The following is a 15,842-nucleotide window of genomic DNA, read 5'->3' as shown; positions in this document are numbered from 1 at the left end:
GTATGTATTTTTACACTGTGGAATTGTTAAGTAAAGGATGTGAGTACTTCTTCCACCGCTGCTGTGTGTCACAGTCAGCCTTTTACAAGGTTTACAAACTCTATTCAGTAAATAAGAATGAAGTTGTAATGTGACTTATCCTCCTCCACATCACTGTTTTCCCCTCTGGGACTCCTGCTGGAGATCTCAGCTGGTGGTGTTTGGCCGCCGGGCTGCTGCAGGGACTCGGCTGCACCGCTAGAGGGAGTACCGAGTTACTGAGAGTGGGAATGAGAGAGAAGTGGTGTGAGCAGCTGGGCCGAGGAGAGATGAGTCAAACCAGACACAGTTAAACAGCATCACACCGGAAATCTGATTTCAAAATAAAAGCCGAAAATTACTTGCTCCTCTCACAAGAGAAAATATTGTGTTTGGTATTAAGAGTGACTTGAGATTGAACAATCTGATACTGCTGGCAAATTTTTTCATCCATGCATCCAAATGAAGGAAAATGAAACCCCTATTTTCTGTTTTCAAAAGGGACCTTGTGGACAATCATCTCAGCGCTTTAAGACTAATGAAAGGACAACATGCAAAGTCTCTCCTCAGAGCTTATGAAGAACTGAACATATATGATGATGACCCCTAGAGTTACTATGGAAGAGTGCCGTCTTATTATTATTATTTTTTTAATGCATTTTCTTTTTTGTGGCTTTAATTATTTTCTACCCTCTTTTATTTTTGTTATTATATATATTTTTTTATAATTTAAGTTATCTTTCCTATCCAATTGTGCCTTGTATGTTAGAAGTAATGAGTTTAGATTACAATGCCTTAAAGGGACTGTTTGTAACTTTCAGAATTGCTTGTTAACAGCGACACCTGTGGCCGTTAAGTCAACGAAAGTCAACGTCGGGCTCGCGCTTGCTCGCTCTACATAGACATGAACGAGCATCGCTCAAAACAGTGAGGCGACACACGTCAGCTAAAACCACAATATCACTCTATATTTCACCTGCTTGGCAGTAATGTTAGCTGACCAGACGGTCTCTCCATGAACATGATTTAGATCTGATCCTAGTGTTGGCTTTTCCTGCCTCAGCCTCCTGACTGCGGCCGGCGGACACAGGGGAGACACCGGAGTTTTGGTGGGAGACGATAACGTTACTCGCTGAAGAGCCCCGTCACTTCACAAGACACGGGGAACCTCTGTTGGTCTGGAGGAGCTGCAGCAGTTATTTCTGCACAAACGTCCACTGTACATTCACTAGATATTCTCAGAGCTAAACTAACTCTTCTGCAGTGTGTAGTGTGTGTGCATGCACGTGAGGTGGAGCGCGAGACAGCTAGAACGCGCGCGGTGTGTGAGTGAAGAGAAGCAGCAGAGCAGAGACTCTGGCCCTGGAGCCCAAAGTTACGGTCTCCCCTGTGTCTTCTGGCCGTGGTCGGGGGGCTGGAGCAGGAAGAGTTTACACTGTTTAACAGACGGACTTCACTAGATATAACTTTGCGAATTTTGGTGCTTCCGTGTAGTTTGTGTTGGAGTCTGAGTCTGAACAGCGTAGCCACACACGAGCGCACATGGGAAACCGACCCGGGTGATTTATACGTGTAAGAAGTTACAAACAGTCCCTTTAATGTTTGTAAATGAATTATCTTCAATAAAAAAAAAAAAAACAGTCTCTTGAAGTTCTTCCTTCAGCAGTAGCTGGTTGTGAAAGGAGTTTTAATTTGAAAAGCACTAACCGGAAGTGCGCTGTTTGTATTTCCCGCCGTCTTGACAGCTGGTGCTTGGAGCCGAGAGGGTCAGGGGGAGGAGAGGAAAGGGAGTGGAGCAGAGAGAGAAGACGACAGACAGGAGGAGATCCACCAACAGGGTGACACATTTTAACCAGGACCATCATCCTCAGGAGGACAGCAGCTCGGCTACAGATGGTGCTGCACCCGGACCAGTCCGACCCACAACAACATCACAGAACCGGATAGTCCGCTGCGGTGCTGCCGGGAGAGAGAACCAGAAGATGATCACGGTGAGTCCGTCTCTCTCTCTATGACTGCTGCTGCTGCTGCTGCTGCTGCACACTGCAGGCCGACATATATAATATATGTTCTCCAACGCTGTTGCATTGAGCCTCTTCTCTGTCAACACACCACGTCTGCAGGAGTGAATGACATAGCTGGCAACAGTTGCTGTAAGGCCTTCAACACACTGCTACTGCTGGTGGTGGAGGAGGTGGAGGAGGATACACGGTCAGTACATGTTTAACCACTGGCTGGCCAATAACAACACATATATCTATGCTGGGGATAAAAAAAAAGAAAAAGAGCATCATGCATGTTTCTTATTCTCTATACTGACAGTCCTGATGGGTGTTATTATAACAGGCTGCATTCAGAGAGGCTGCATCTGATGCTCATAATGATTCATTTTTTTAATAACTTTAAACACCTCCATGTATATACACCCTACTTATACAAACACTTGCATGATGAGTATTATCCATGTCGTCCATCAGCTGACTGATTGATGCTGAGGAATGTGCAGCAGCATGTTTATTATATCTGTTTATTTATTTACCCCTAGACTCGTGTTTGTCAATACACTTAATCTATGTGTGTGTGTGTGTGTGTGTGTGTGAGAGCTTTTGCTGCAGGCTGAAGGACATTTGTGCACAAAAAAAATAAATAAATTGCAAGACGGATGTGTATATATGTGTCTTAACTTGGACTACTAAACCGGGAATGTTTTTTATGATGGTCCCCGTTATATGGTTGTCACATAGGCCACGGTGTTATGTAACAAGAAGCCTACGCTGCTTGAATGCAGGCCCTTACACTCACACTCACACACACACACGGCCTGCCTGTGCTGTGCATGGCATTTTATATACACCGGATTGCAAACATCCTCACATGATGAAGGAAATGTAAAAAAAAATAAGAAATGCCACATGCATATCTTTGATTTCCCCTTAATTTATCTATTTTTTTTGCATCTGGATGACAACTGCACACCACTACACACACACACACAGATAGAGAGAGAGAGATGCATGCACAGCTTGTCTAACTGGACACAATGAATGACTTTATGCTCGCTGTTTGTGGCTGTTTGTTAACGCCAGAGAGTAGCGGCTGTCCGGTTGAAAATGTCCCCCAGGAATAGTCAGTCACCCCTCCCTCCTCTCTGTAACGCTAGTGGGGGGAAACCGGAGAGTACAGCCAAGCACCATGCATGCAAACACACACCAAGCGACTGGCAACACCGCGACAAATGGGTACAAGCTGGTCGACCTTGTGCAGGGGAGCGAGGGACGCAGCCGGGGAAGAGGAGGAGGAGGAGGAGGAGGTGGTGGCGGTGGAGAGGAGGAGGAGGTGGAGGAGGAGGTAGAGGAAGAGGAGGAGAGGAGAGGAGGAGGAGGAGGAGGAGGAGGAGGTGGTGGAGGAGAGGAGAGGAGAGGAGGTGTGTGAGTGTGTGAGTGTGTGAGAGAGAGAGGGGGGCTGGTTTCTCCTTGAATCTTGTCGATCCTCTGCCAGAGAGGAGGGATAGGCTACTGCTTGGACGGATACGTGCCAGAGAAGGCGCATGCATGCAAAAAATATAGCGAGGAAATGCTATTTTTGCCTCTCCGGTGAAAATGCCAGTCCGTGTGTCTCTCTGCACTGTGTGGAGTTCAGGGGTGTCTGGAGGCCTGGTGAGATCAGCTGGTAGCATGACGTTTAAAGGTCCCATATCGTGCTCATTTTCGGGTTCATACTTGTTTTTTGTGATTCTAATAGAACATGTTTACATGCTGTAATGTTAAAAAAAAAAATTAAATTTTCCTCATACTGTCTGTCTGAATAAACCTGTATTCACCCTCTGTCTGAAACGCTCCGTTTTAGTACATTTAAACGGAATTGCAACGAAATTGCGTTGCTAGGTAACGGTGTGTGTCCATGTTTACTTCCTGACAGCTGATGTTATTAACATACACTGCAACCAGGAAATAAACTGGGACACATTTAGAATGTTTATGTTTAAAACCATGTAATGATTTATATATATCGTATATTTGTGACCTCACAAATGGACAGAAATCCCAACGGCTTATTTCAAACGCACAATTTCTAAATACGGGCTGTGTGTATTTCTCCGTATATTGAGCATTTTGATAGTTTAACAGTATTTATACAGCACTTAAATCTGCTTTATAATATAAAAGACATATATATACAATATGGGACCTTTAATTCCATCAGGACAACCACACTACTAAACTATATTAACTACTACTATACACACAAAAATGCTGTAGGGTTATTATAGTAATATTGGAGGTGCAGGTACTATAAATAAATGTGACCAGGTCAGCATAAAAAATGCAATTTGAATATCAAAGAAATGCCCACTTTAAATCCCTAGAGACTTTTTTTAAGGGGATATTTTATGGAATTTTTTATTGGACTTTATTAGTTGTAACCCACAGAAGACATTACACAAATGTGTACCATGATCTGCAAATATTTCACTATCCACAAACATGTATTTTTGTATTTGTGTTGTGTAAAGTCACATCCACAAAAATACAGGGCGAATTGCAAATACACATAACTTACTCTGTAAATACGTATTTAAAGGTTTACATGTAAAGTGATAAACACGCATTTGTGCATCTATTTCTACACGTGGAATGATATTAAAATGTTTTAGATTTTCTCTGTCAGGACTATACCCACAACCACAATGTAGCCTCATAAAATGGGATGCAGCATCTGACTTTTTTCCTCTCCCGATATCCCAATATCATTATTCATAGTTCTGCTTTTGGTGTGATAATGTCCTGTTTTGCCCTGGATGATGTGTATGTATGTACTGTTTATATCCCTCTCTACCGCTTGTATAGAATAGCATTTTTTTTTTTAAATGTCATATTAAATCACTCTATTTCCTCATTCACAACATCTCTTACTAACAGGCAGGAAAAGGGTATTCAATATAGGCTCTATATACCTACACAAACTGTGCTTATCTTTGACCTGTTAAAATCTATTATTGCTTGGTACTTTGTCCTCATTCGCACACCATATAAAATACCTCACGTTATCCGATACGAGTGCTCTCTTATCCCAACTTTATAGGGTCATTCTCTAGTGAGGTATCATGAGGGCAGGCATCGCTGTGGCACTGAAAATGGAGTCAGCGGCCCACCATGACTGAATAAATGTAATTGATAATAGAAACACAAAAGAACTGTATATGATGTAGATCAGTCTTGTTTGGTGCATACACAGTCCAATTAAACCTGCAGTAGGCAGAATGTTTCTGTCATCATTGGGCAAAATTTCCATAATAACCTTTCAGCATATTGTAATTCAAGTGTTCTGAGAGAAAACTAGACTTCTGCACCTCCTCATGGCTCTGTTTTCAGGCTTTAAAAAAAATCTAGCCCGTGAAGGGCGACTTTGGCCAATCACAGGTCATTTCAGAGAGAGAGTGTTCCTATTGGCTGTTCATTCAACGGAGGGAGCTGTCAATCACTTGTGAACTCCTGATCAAATATGAATCAATATTCTGTTACTGTAATGCACATTTCAATGTTTTCAGAAACATCTTGTAGTGTACTGTTTAGTTGTAAAATGAGAAAGTTTGCTCCGGCTGGTTGGCGGTGCTTGGTATTTCCTCAACTGATCTCAACATGGCTGCCGGGTCACAAACTTTCTCATTTTACAGCTAAACAGTACACTACAAGATGCTTCTGAAAACATTTTATGCAAGAAATAGGCATCACTAGTAACATAATATCGATTCATATTTGATCAGCACTGCCTAATTTGAACGTTTGATCGGAGTTTGCGACTGATTGACAGCTGCTCAGAGATGGCAGGCTCCAGCTCGGCTCTGATTGGTTGTTTCCCTCGGTCTGTGAAATCTTGCAGATGCCATTAGGAGCACCGCAGGACACAGAGGCACATGATTTTTTTCAGATTACCTGTCTCATGCACTACTGTCAGGATATAGTGACCTTTTTATAAAAAAAAACTATTTTTAATCATATTTGCTCCAATTCTACCCACTGCAGCTTTAACAAGGGCTTAGTTCATCCCTACTAATACACAAATGACTGTCATACAATCAAAGGTGCCCAGCCCACACGGGCTTACAAGACACAACTTACTGTACACATACACTGGCAAGAGAGAACAAGCAATATCAGAAAACTCAATTCATTCACAGGTGACACTTCTGTCCTTCTCTAGTGCTCACATATACAATATATTTCATCCAGCAACAACAGACTGATGCAATTACGTGTATCTCTGTGATATAATGCTAAAAGGGAAGTAGCTCGATTTTCTAGTAATTTCCAAACAACTTTTGGTTTAATGCCGCAGGGCCCACAGATCCCGTCATGCTGTCTCGAGATTTGTCTTGACAGTGTCCTGTTGTCCAGTGGCCTTTATCTGTATTTATTGCTCGTCTTTTATCATCGATTGTGATAATAAACAGAGCTCGAAGGAGTAACTCTTTATCTTCAGCCCAACTGACTCCAAAAGGCTGTTGTGTGTTTATACCAGAGGGTGTGTTTTTGTACGGGGGGTCAAATCGAGTCAAGCTCTGGTTCACCTTAAAAAACCCGGCCTTCAAGCTATTTTGGTCCCCATCCTCCCCCTAGTCCTGGAAGTAGCTTGTTCTACTCCTATTAATCAGTCCAGTTTTTATGAGATGAAATATCAAGTGTGTCCGGTTATCCAGGAAATGGGATTCATGACAATGATGTTTTTTATTTCCTGTCAGATTTGGGATGAAGGAGATCTTTGCTAACATGCTATTGAAAGAGCTAAATGTGTGTCAGGCCTGTTCATTAGTATTAGAGTATTAACATCAACGACAGACTGGACATCCACATTACTATTGTGATCTTGTGTTTCTCACCTGATTCCAACCACTGTTTAAATTTGAGCCACGACACCATCACATATCTATTTGTGCATCAGCTTTTGTACAATCTACTCTGTTTTTGTTTTTTCCTGTAGACCCAGCAGAAGCCGCGGAGATAGGCCTGGCAGCAGAGACTGGTCTTCTCATTAACCTTGGTCTCTGATCACCTCTTGACCCCATCCAGTCAGTCCCACCCCGTGGCCCTGCAGTGTGGCCTCTACAAACCCCTCCTCACTACTTTAACATTGTGTCCACGGGGATAAATGAGTGAACCGGCTGCAAGGGAAAGGGCTGGGACATGTACCAGAACCCCAACAGGTAAATGAACAACTCCTGGATAGAGGAGGAAATGGTCCTCCTCCCACATGGTATCAGCGCTGTAGCTGTTATCTGTCTTTGACCTGTTCCTGCACTGAACGTTCCTCTCTCTGCTCACACAGAATGTCCTGGTTCAGTGGTTTCCTAGTCGCCAGAGTGGACGACCGCAAGACTGCGTGGGGGGAGCGCAATGGCAAGAAGTCCAAACGGAAGGGAGGCTCATCTCTCTGCAACCCGCGTTACATGAGCTGTCTGCGGGACCCAGATGCCATGGAGCCCCCCTCTGGAGCCCCCCTCCATCAGCACCACCACCGCGGAGGGGTGGCGGGGGCCGTGGGAGGCGGGGGCAACTTCGGCGTCCGTTGCGGATGGCAGGAGGACCACTACGGCAAGAGGGGAGGGGCTCCCGGGGAAGGGGTGGGGCTGAAATCGGTCGACTTGGGCTTCGAGGACGGGGATTTGAAAGGGAGGAAAGGCGGGTGTAACGGAGGAAGCGGGGACATGGGCGACGACGGTCCCAACGGCGCAGCAGGGGTGGTGACAGCTGCGGACTGCTGGCTCAGGGTGGTGCGGGTGTTCCAGTCTAAAAAATTCCAGTCCCGCAAACTGGAGCGCCTATACCAGCGTTACTTCTTCAGGCTGAACCAGAGCTCCTTGACCATGCTCATGGGGGTACTTGTGATCGTGTGCGGCATCATGTTGACCTTCCACTGTGTCCACGCTGCCCCTCACGTGGCCTACGCGTCAGCCCTGTCGGTGGCGATGGCGCTCTTCATGGCTCTCATGGTGGTGTGCAACCGCAACGGCTTCCACCAGGACTACATGTGGATGGTCAGTTACCTGGTGATCGGGGTCTTGCTGACCGTGCAGGTGTTCGGGGTGCTCATGGTGGCACCCAGGAGCGCCTCAGAGGGCATCTGGTGGTCCGTGTTCTTCATCTACATCATCTACACTCTGCTGCCTGTCAGGATGAGAGCGGCGGTGCTGAGTGGAGCAGTGCTGTCCATCATACACGTGGTCACCAGCTGGCAGATCAACCAGGAAGACCAGTTCCTCTGGAAACAGGTAAGAGAGGTTGATATCTGTCTGTTTGACCGTTTACAGGTTTACCTGAACTGACACTGATGGTGAACAGGGTGGAAACTATTGTGACAGTTCTACATTATTTTTCCATTTCTGTTATCTCTCAGACCCTCTATATATATATATATCTATATAGATATATATATATATATCTATATATATATATCTAGATATATATATATATCTAGATATATATATATCTAGATATATATATATATCTAGATATATATATATCTAGATATATATATATATCTATATATAGATATATATATATATCAGCATTTTATTCTACAGTTTTTCCGATAAGTTTATGTTAACTCTGATCGAGTTTTATGTTTCTCCTCCTCTGACTCACAGATCCTTTAGTGGGTCCATCTGCACAATTGCATGTTGTGTAGCTAAGCATTCTTCTAATCCGGATAACTTTATTTTAAGGATCGGGAGTGATGAGGTCTAGAGCAAACTGTTATAGTTGGTGCAACTAACGTATAGCATGTTTTCATGAGAGTAAGAAGAGGCAGTGGCAGTGGAGACATTTACATTGCCTGCATCCAGCCTAGCTGTATCTTATAGAATGAACAGGCTCTGTGCATTGCATATGTCTTGCTGATGCCATATTACAAATACACATGATCAAAAACGAGGTCTCTCCATTTAGTCTACATGATTCAGTCGTTACGCATCCAGCAGACAGACAGGAGGTCACATTAGCATTCATCCTGAGTTGTCTTCGTGGCCACTCGCTGTCCTTATAGCTTTGTTTTGGTCTCCACCAACTCCTGAGGGAAATATCTGGCTCTGAAACAGCTATATCCTTCACCGTGTTTACCAGCTAGTCACTAGCTTTGTCTGTACAGTGGGTTTATTATAGTTTTTTTTGGCTGAGAACAGCTGCCTGCAGCTGCTCAAAACAGGGTCGATAAGAGCTGTAAAAAAACGGTAAAGTTGCGGGCCGTAAAACCAAAACAATGAGCGGAAAGATGCTAAACACACTGCTGAGTTGAGAGGAACTTCAGAGTTGGTTGATAGTGCATCACTAACCTTTCACACACACATAGGCTGCGTCCAAAATGGCATAATATGCACTACATACCCAATATGCGTACTATCGTTCAACATACTTTTGTGTGAATAAACAGTAGTATGTATCTTTTCGAACGCATTGAGCAGTAATTTACGTTGTCGCTTCCTGAGAGCCTCCTTGCCAGCTGGAGAAGTGTAACCATGGTAACCTGTGCCAACCACATGTGATCAAACAATGTCTGTTATGATCATGTCGTCATTACTGCATTGCATCGTAGGATATTTATGCCGCCGTAGTGTAACAGCGTTGCATACTATACATATACATAATATATAATACATAAAAATAATATAATACATAATATTTCACCGGAAATAGTATGCAATTCACATACTATTGGTTTCCTACTAAGGGTTTAAGACATACTAATAAATCTCACATACTGTTTGAGCATACTAAAGAGCATGTTAGTATGAAATTTCAGAAGCAACTATTATCTTATTTTTTTTTATTGTTAATTTAAAAATATTGAGTAGTGCAGCTTTAAATCCCAAGGTTTTCTAACACACCAAATATATCATTTTAGAAATCATACACAGGATGCATTTTTCATTTAATGTAACTGCTCAACCATTAACAAATGTCATCCGGAATATAAATTCATATGAACTCACTAAGTGTGATGTAGTTGCCAAACAAACAGAAACAACGCAAAACTAATAGCAGATTAAACGATAAGAATTAAATTAATTAAAAATAATTGTGAGGTGCAGGCCTAAAAACATGTTTCATCAAAATTTGAGGCTATTTTAAGTGGAAACATTGAAGTTAAAGTAGCTGATAAGTAATTAAATACATCAGGAAACTGAAAATAGTGATATATATTATATATAGTGATATGTTATCGGGGGCTATTTAAAATGTCTCCTCTGTCATATTTATGATAGGGTGGTGTTATACCGTGTGAACTGGTGCAGTGTATACTGTATATTGCTCTGCTGTGTGTTTTCGTCACCATGTTGTATTTACATGTATTCTGCGGCTTATGGGTCTTTCTGTACAGTGTGTTATTTGTGCGTCATGCCAAGGACCTAGGGGCTCGCTGAAGGTCAGCGGGCTGAATGAACTGCCGCGGCTGGACGCCTGTATGTGTGTGTGTGTGTGTCAGTGTGTGCTGCTGTGTGACAGTGGGAGAATACCATGATATAAAGCTGTATCACACAGGTTTCTGTGCTCTCACACAAGGGACGCTTTGTACTTTACTCCAAGGGTGGGGTGACGAGGGTAAGGCCGACTGGTGGTGGTGGTGGGGGGGCGCACAGTATGGTGGCTGCTCGCTGTCTGTAGAGCCATATCTGTTTTGCAACTGGCGTCTCCTTGGGGAAAAGTTATGGAAAACATAATGGGAAGGCCATTAAATGAAAACAATAGAGGGATATAGGACTTAATGATGAATCACTGATTGTCACTGTAATGTCTCTGCCATTACTGTAAGGTATGCATTCAGTAACTAACACATCCCCTCACGTGTCAGCCGGACAACAACAACCCTAGAGACAGATCCCTTTGTTATAATATTGTGATCATTCATTAGAAGTACAGGACAAGGTTGAGGATTCGTGGGAACTCAGTAACTCCTGTGTACTCTGTAACATCGTGCATGATATACCATAGTACAATCCATCTCAGGCTCCTACATTGTTTGCCATCATTAAGTGAGTGAATGTCATGAGAAAGCTGCGTCCATGGCAATGCTGTTTGTTCCTAAGGTCGCCTGTGTACTATATGTGACACAGTAAAACAGTATCATCAATCACTGCTTCGTGCTTGTGTGCAAGTATTTCCTCTTTCTCCACTAACTCATTAACCTCACTGGGTTTCTGTTGGTGGGTACAGATAATGATGAAGTTGTGCTGTATATGAGGAATGATCTAAATGCAGATTCTCTTTTCTGTCTCTTCTTTGCCGACTTCTGTGTGCTGGCACTACAGGTGTAAACGGGGAATTGAAAAAGAATCTGGGCAGTTGAGTTGTTAAATCTATCATCGTCTTATTTGTATATCAGACCGTAGTTTCATGAGCTGAGTGGATTGCTGAGTTACATCAGGGACCATGGGTAGTTTTAGAATACCCTTTACCAAAAATCTTGTATTTTCCTATTTATGTCAATCTCATAGTTCATTTACAGTAAGAGCAGAAGTGCCTGAGATATGAGGATCATACACAACAATTCATAAATACACAAACATTTATGTACAGCTTGTTCAGAAGCATGGACACTTCTTCACCCGACTTAACTGCTTCAGAAACACTTGGGCAAAAGGTCAGGGGTCAATGTCTGTGTCGCCCCTGATCACCACATCTGGGTCAGAAGCTCTGCGACGACCATAAAACCACTGAAGAGAAGTGCAATAAACTGCATTTAAAGGCCTTAAAAAACAATCTTCCTGTGAGCCATGTCCTACATAAAAACACAATTTTATATAACAACAATTTTGGTGACTAACCCTGAGAGATTTTCTTTCTTTTTTGTAGTTTTCTCTGACATTTTTTCACTTGTTTGATGTTTGAAGTGGGGGTTCATTTGGCAAAAGGTGATGTCACGTCACATATGTCCGCTTATGTTGCCCAGTCGCTGTCAATCAAATCTGAACGGCGCACACACACATACTCTTGATGAAGCAGATTAACAGAGTTTTTGACTGTTAGACATCCTTTATGATCAAATTAAAAGTTTATATAGAAAGTTTAATTATGATTGTTGCTTATGTAGTCATAAATACCTCATCTTACACACATATATTTAAGATAACCAAGTTCTTAGGAGCTTTAAAGGTGAAAGGCCTTCACATTATATAGCTTTGTGTTGTTTTGTGACCAAAGAGGTTCTAATTATTGTGCAATATGGCATACAATTTATATAATAAGTAATGTAATATATTCTGTTAAATTCTTGCTTAAAGAGTAAAGCCATACACACTTACTGTATGTACAGTATATAAACCAGTGGCTCTCAACCTTTTTCATGCCAAGGACCCATAACTTGATAGACATTAGGTCACGGACCCCCATTTGATGAGATTTCACATCAGGGACCTCCATCTGATAGGATTTGGTTGTTAAATATGACCATGATTCTATAGTTGTCAACTACAGTTTAGGAGATAACCGTGGAGGAGTGAAACATATTATCAGAATAGTCACACTTGTGACTCTTATGACTCACATTGGGCTCACTTCTATAGTTAATTAAATAGTGAAAATAAACTATTCCCCATTTTTCTTGGGACTGCTTCGAGGACCCCTGGGGGTCCCTGGACCCTGGTTGAGAACCACTATAAACATTTTGACAGGTAGGCTGCCCTGTTAAATGTAAACTACTAAATGACATTGTCAGTGACTTACAGTATATATTCCAAAACACAACACAAGTGCTCCAAATCAGAGACATGAAAGACTGTAATAAAAATGATAAAAGTCTTGACAGAATGGCTTGACAGGCCATTTATTCATTTATTACCGTGAAGTCTTATTTGAAACATAAAAGAAAAGACCAATTTAATTCAAGACATCCACAAAGAATATAAACTGGAAACAGGATGTAGTAAAAATAGTTTACTTAAGAAATTTAATTATATTTTCTTGGCCAAAATATACTACAATATAATAAAAATCCCACATTACAAAATTGTATTACTGTATCTTTGTACATGAAAATGGGTATTATTGGCTATTATTGTTCTCCTGTTTTTGTTCTTGTCATGTAAGACCAGAGTTAACTGAGGCTCTGGCACACATCCCAATGGTTTCTGTCTGCTAAGTAAGAACTAAGAAGTATTTCATGTTCTTGAAATTTACGGCCCTTAATCCCTTGAAACCTTTCAAAACACATGCAGTCCATCTGGTTGTTTCCTAAGCTGTATTGCTCTTGGCGTTGTTTGATATGTGTGTTTTTACAGCTGCGTACAGTAGAATCGAGAGTCTGTTCTTAGCTTCACTCTGAGTGTCTTTTTGTACGACGCTAACGCCATAAACTACACTATATAAGTGAGTTTGTACCACCTTGTTTATACGCAGGACTACTCTCCAAACAAACACCAATCTGTCAAAGCTTTAACATGTATTTTGTAACGGAGACGTCCTGTTGCATGTGATCCTCACTCTGCTGTTGCTCCTCGTGTCTTTTTGTGTCGCCATGTCTGTGATCCTCAGACTCCTCAGCTGAAATCAATTAGCCATAGCAGTACAGTACACACACATGTGCATGTCCCGCCCATCAATACACACAGACACACACACACATACGCACACACACCATCCCATGCTTTGTTGTGGTTGTCACCTTCCCTTCTAGTCTCTATTGAACGTTTGTCAGAATTGCTGCTGTTTGTTTTCTTTGAGAAGTAACGTCACAAAAACTATTGTCCTGCCTGCATGTGTGGGTGTTTATTTGTGTGTCAATACTGACATGTACAGTACAGTGCGTGCTTCTGTCCACGATTAAAAAAGAAAAATTCTCCAGTAAAGCCCAAGCACGTGGGGATGTCACGAGAACCGTTTCAGTACCAAGTCAATGCCAAAATTCTGAAAACGTGACGGTACACGTTTTTCTACAATATCGCAGGTACCGTAGGGATTGAGACTAGCAGCGTCCCGTCATAAAGGACACTCTAAACTCATGCTACATTGTGAACAACAAATCCGTGTTGAAATCGGCAGGAAAGCTAGTTAACATTATCTGTTAGCAGCTGTTGGGCAGCATAGTCCTGCTTGACTAAATAACGGAGCTAACCAACACATTCTCACTCCCAACTCACCAAATACCGCCGCTTGTTCAGAAAACGTGTTAATAAACGCTCGTTACATGCGTAGTGTCCTTTCAAAATAAACATCCGTTTTCACAGGAAGTTAAGTGTAGGCAACACAACCACTTAGTTAGGGTTAGGAAACGGTCATGGTTGACGTTTACTTCACTGACTAGCGACTCACGTGACTAACGGGGCTGACGATAGCAACGGGTCACGTGACTAACGACCGACTCAGCGTTACTTTTAGTTTCACACGGGACACAAACAGCGGTCTCTTGATTATGTTTGTTTGACCCATCAACCTCCACTTCCGCCCACCCTGAGTTGACTCCCACACTATTAATACTACGTCATTTTCTCAGACCGTTGAATAACACTGCGGGTGGGTTTACATTGGAATTAGTTGCAAGCCCGGTTTTCGCCACATACTGTCGATAAAGGGTGCCTCCGTGCGTCTGCGGTATTTGAGGAGTTGGGAGTGAGACCGGGTTGAGCTAACAGCTGTTAAAAGAGGTTGCATTGAGTTACATTATGATGCTTTCAAGCTCTAGAGGAAAGAGAGACGATCTCAGTCGAGAAAATTGGGCGACAGTTAAACATTATCATGATGTGTAAAATGTTGTTTTTGGCGACAAACTTAAATAAATTCAGTTGTTTGAAATAGGAGTTTTCACAGCAATTTAACTAGATATTAGAGAGGGAATTATGACCTGTTTAACTTCCTAACACTAGCTCTAAGTATTTATTGTTTTACTTTAGTTTTTACCGTGGTATCAAATTGGGTATCGGTATGAATTTCACTGGTACGGGTATGGACTACAGAGGAGCACGTTTTCTACTACTGCTTTTCTCACACACTGATCACTGCCGATGTTTTTGTCAATGAAACTCCTCGTGATTGTACATTCCCCACCCCTGGCGTTATTTGCTTTATGGTCCCCCCTACAACAAGCATTGTTGTATGGCTGCTGTTGACACAAGTGCTGTGAGAGGTCAAAAACTGGTTCCTAAAAATACCCAGCCCTTGGCGTTTCTGCTAACTGTTGCATCACATGGGACAGTCTTATCAGAGCCTGCGTCAGAGCAACAGGCAGGTCACTCTAACCTCCTTTTCACTGCATACACATGGGCCTGCGGTTTTCACATACCCCGAAGGCTAATACTGTATATTCACAACGATATCTTTATCTTTTTCCGCTGCGTGTCAGTGGTGCGTAAGCTAATGCATTTTGGGATGGATCTTTAATCTTTGACCGCAGCAGAGATGGCGGGTAAAGCCCCTAAAAGCTCATTAAACAGCAAAGAGGGCAAATCAGGCCTCTGTGTGGATTCTGGGTCAGGGGACAGTCAATATGTTTCACAGGTCTCCTTGTCAAGCTCCCGCTAAGTGTTTAAAGTGTTTTATTCAGTAGATAAGATAAGGGACTAGTGTTTAAATAATATTACGCTGCTTATGTAGTAATGCGCTTAGTCCACTCTGGTCTCACGTCAAACTTTCCAAATGGCTGTTTACTCAATCCTCAAATTTTCCAGGATGTTACACAGAGAGAGAGAAAAAAAAAAAAAGCATTTTAATGAGAGCAAATCTCACACTGTATCAGCTGTTCACAGTTTCACAGCAGCCTCCCGGTGCTGGAATAACCTTGTGTGTGCATCATGCATCAAGATGGGGAGTACTTGGATCCCAGTGGAGGAAGTGTCAGCGTGT

At 42.4% G+C, this 15,842-nt stretch overlaps 1 protein-coding gene across 2 annotated transcripts in view; it reads left to right on the top strand.

Moving 5' to 3' along the window:
- The first annotated feature begins 1,776 nt into the window (after window positions 1–1,776).
- LOC119489501 (adenylate cyclase type 6-like) overlaps window positions 1,777–15,842 on the top strand; it is a 43,658-nt gene continuing 29,592 nt past the window's right edge. The window contains exons 1-3 of one of the 2 annotated variants that reach the window (XM_037772021.1): window positions 1,777–2,009; window positions 6,997–7,219; window positions 7,342–8,284. In XM_037772021.1, the coding sequence (XP_037627949.1) occupies window positions 7,200–7,219; window positions 7,342–8,284 (963 nt within the window). In that variant the 5' untranslated portion in view covers window positions 1,777–2,009; window positions 6,997–7,199. Of the gene's footprint in view, window positions 2,010–3,471; window positions 3,675–6,996; window positions 7,220–7,341; window positions 8,285–15,842 lie in introns of those variants that run through there. The other variant, XM_037772022.1, reaches the window with a different exon arrangement.

Source organism: Sebastes umbrosus, chromosome 6 (genome assembly GCF_015220745.1).
Source record: "Sebastes umbrosus isolate fSebUmb1 chromosome 6, fSebUmb1.pri, whole genome shotgun sequence".
NCBI classification, from domain to species: Eukaryota; Metazoa; Chordata; class Actinopteri; order Perciformes; family Sebastidae; genus Sebastes; species Sebastes umbrosus.
The sequence above is the reverse complement of the archived record's forward strand: the minus strand, read 5'-3'. Positions and strand labels throughout refer to the sequence as shown.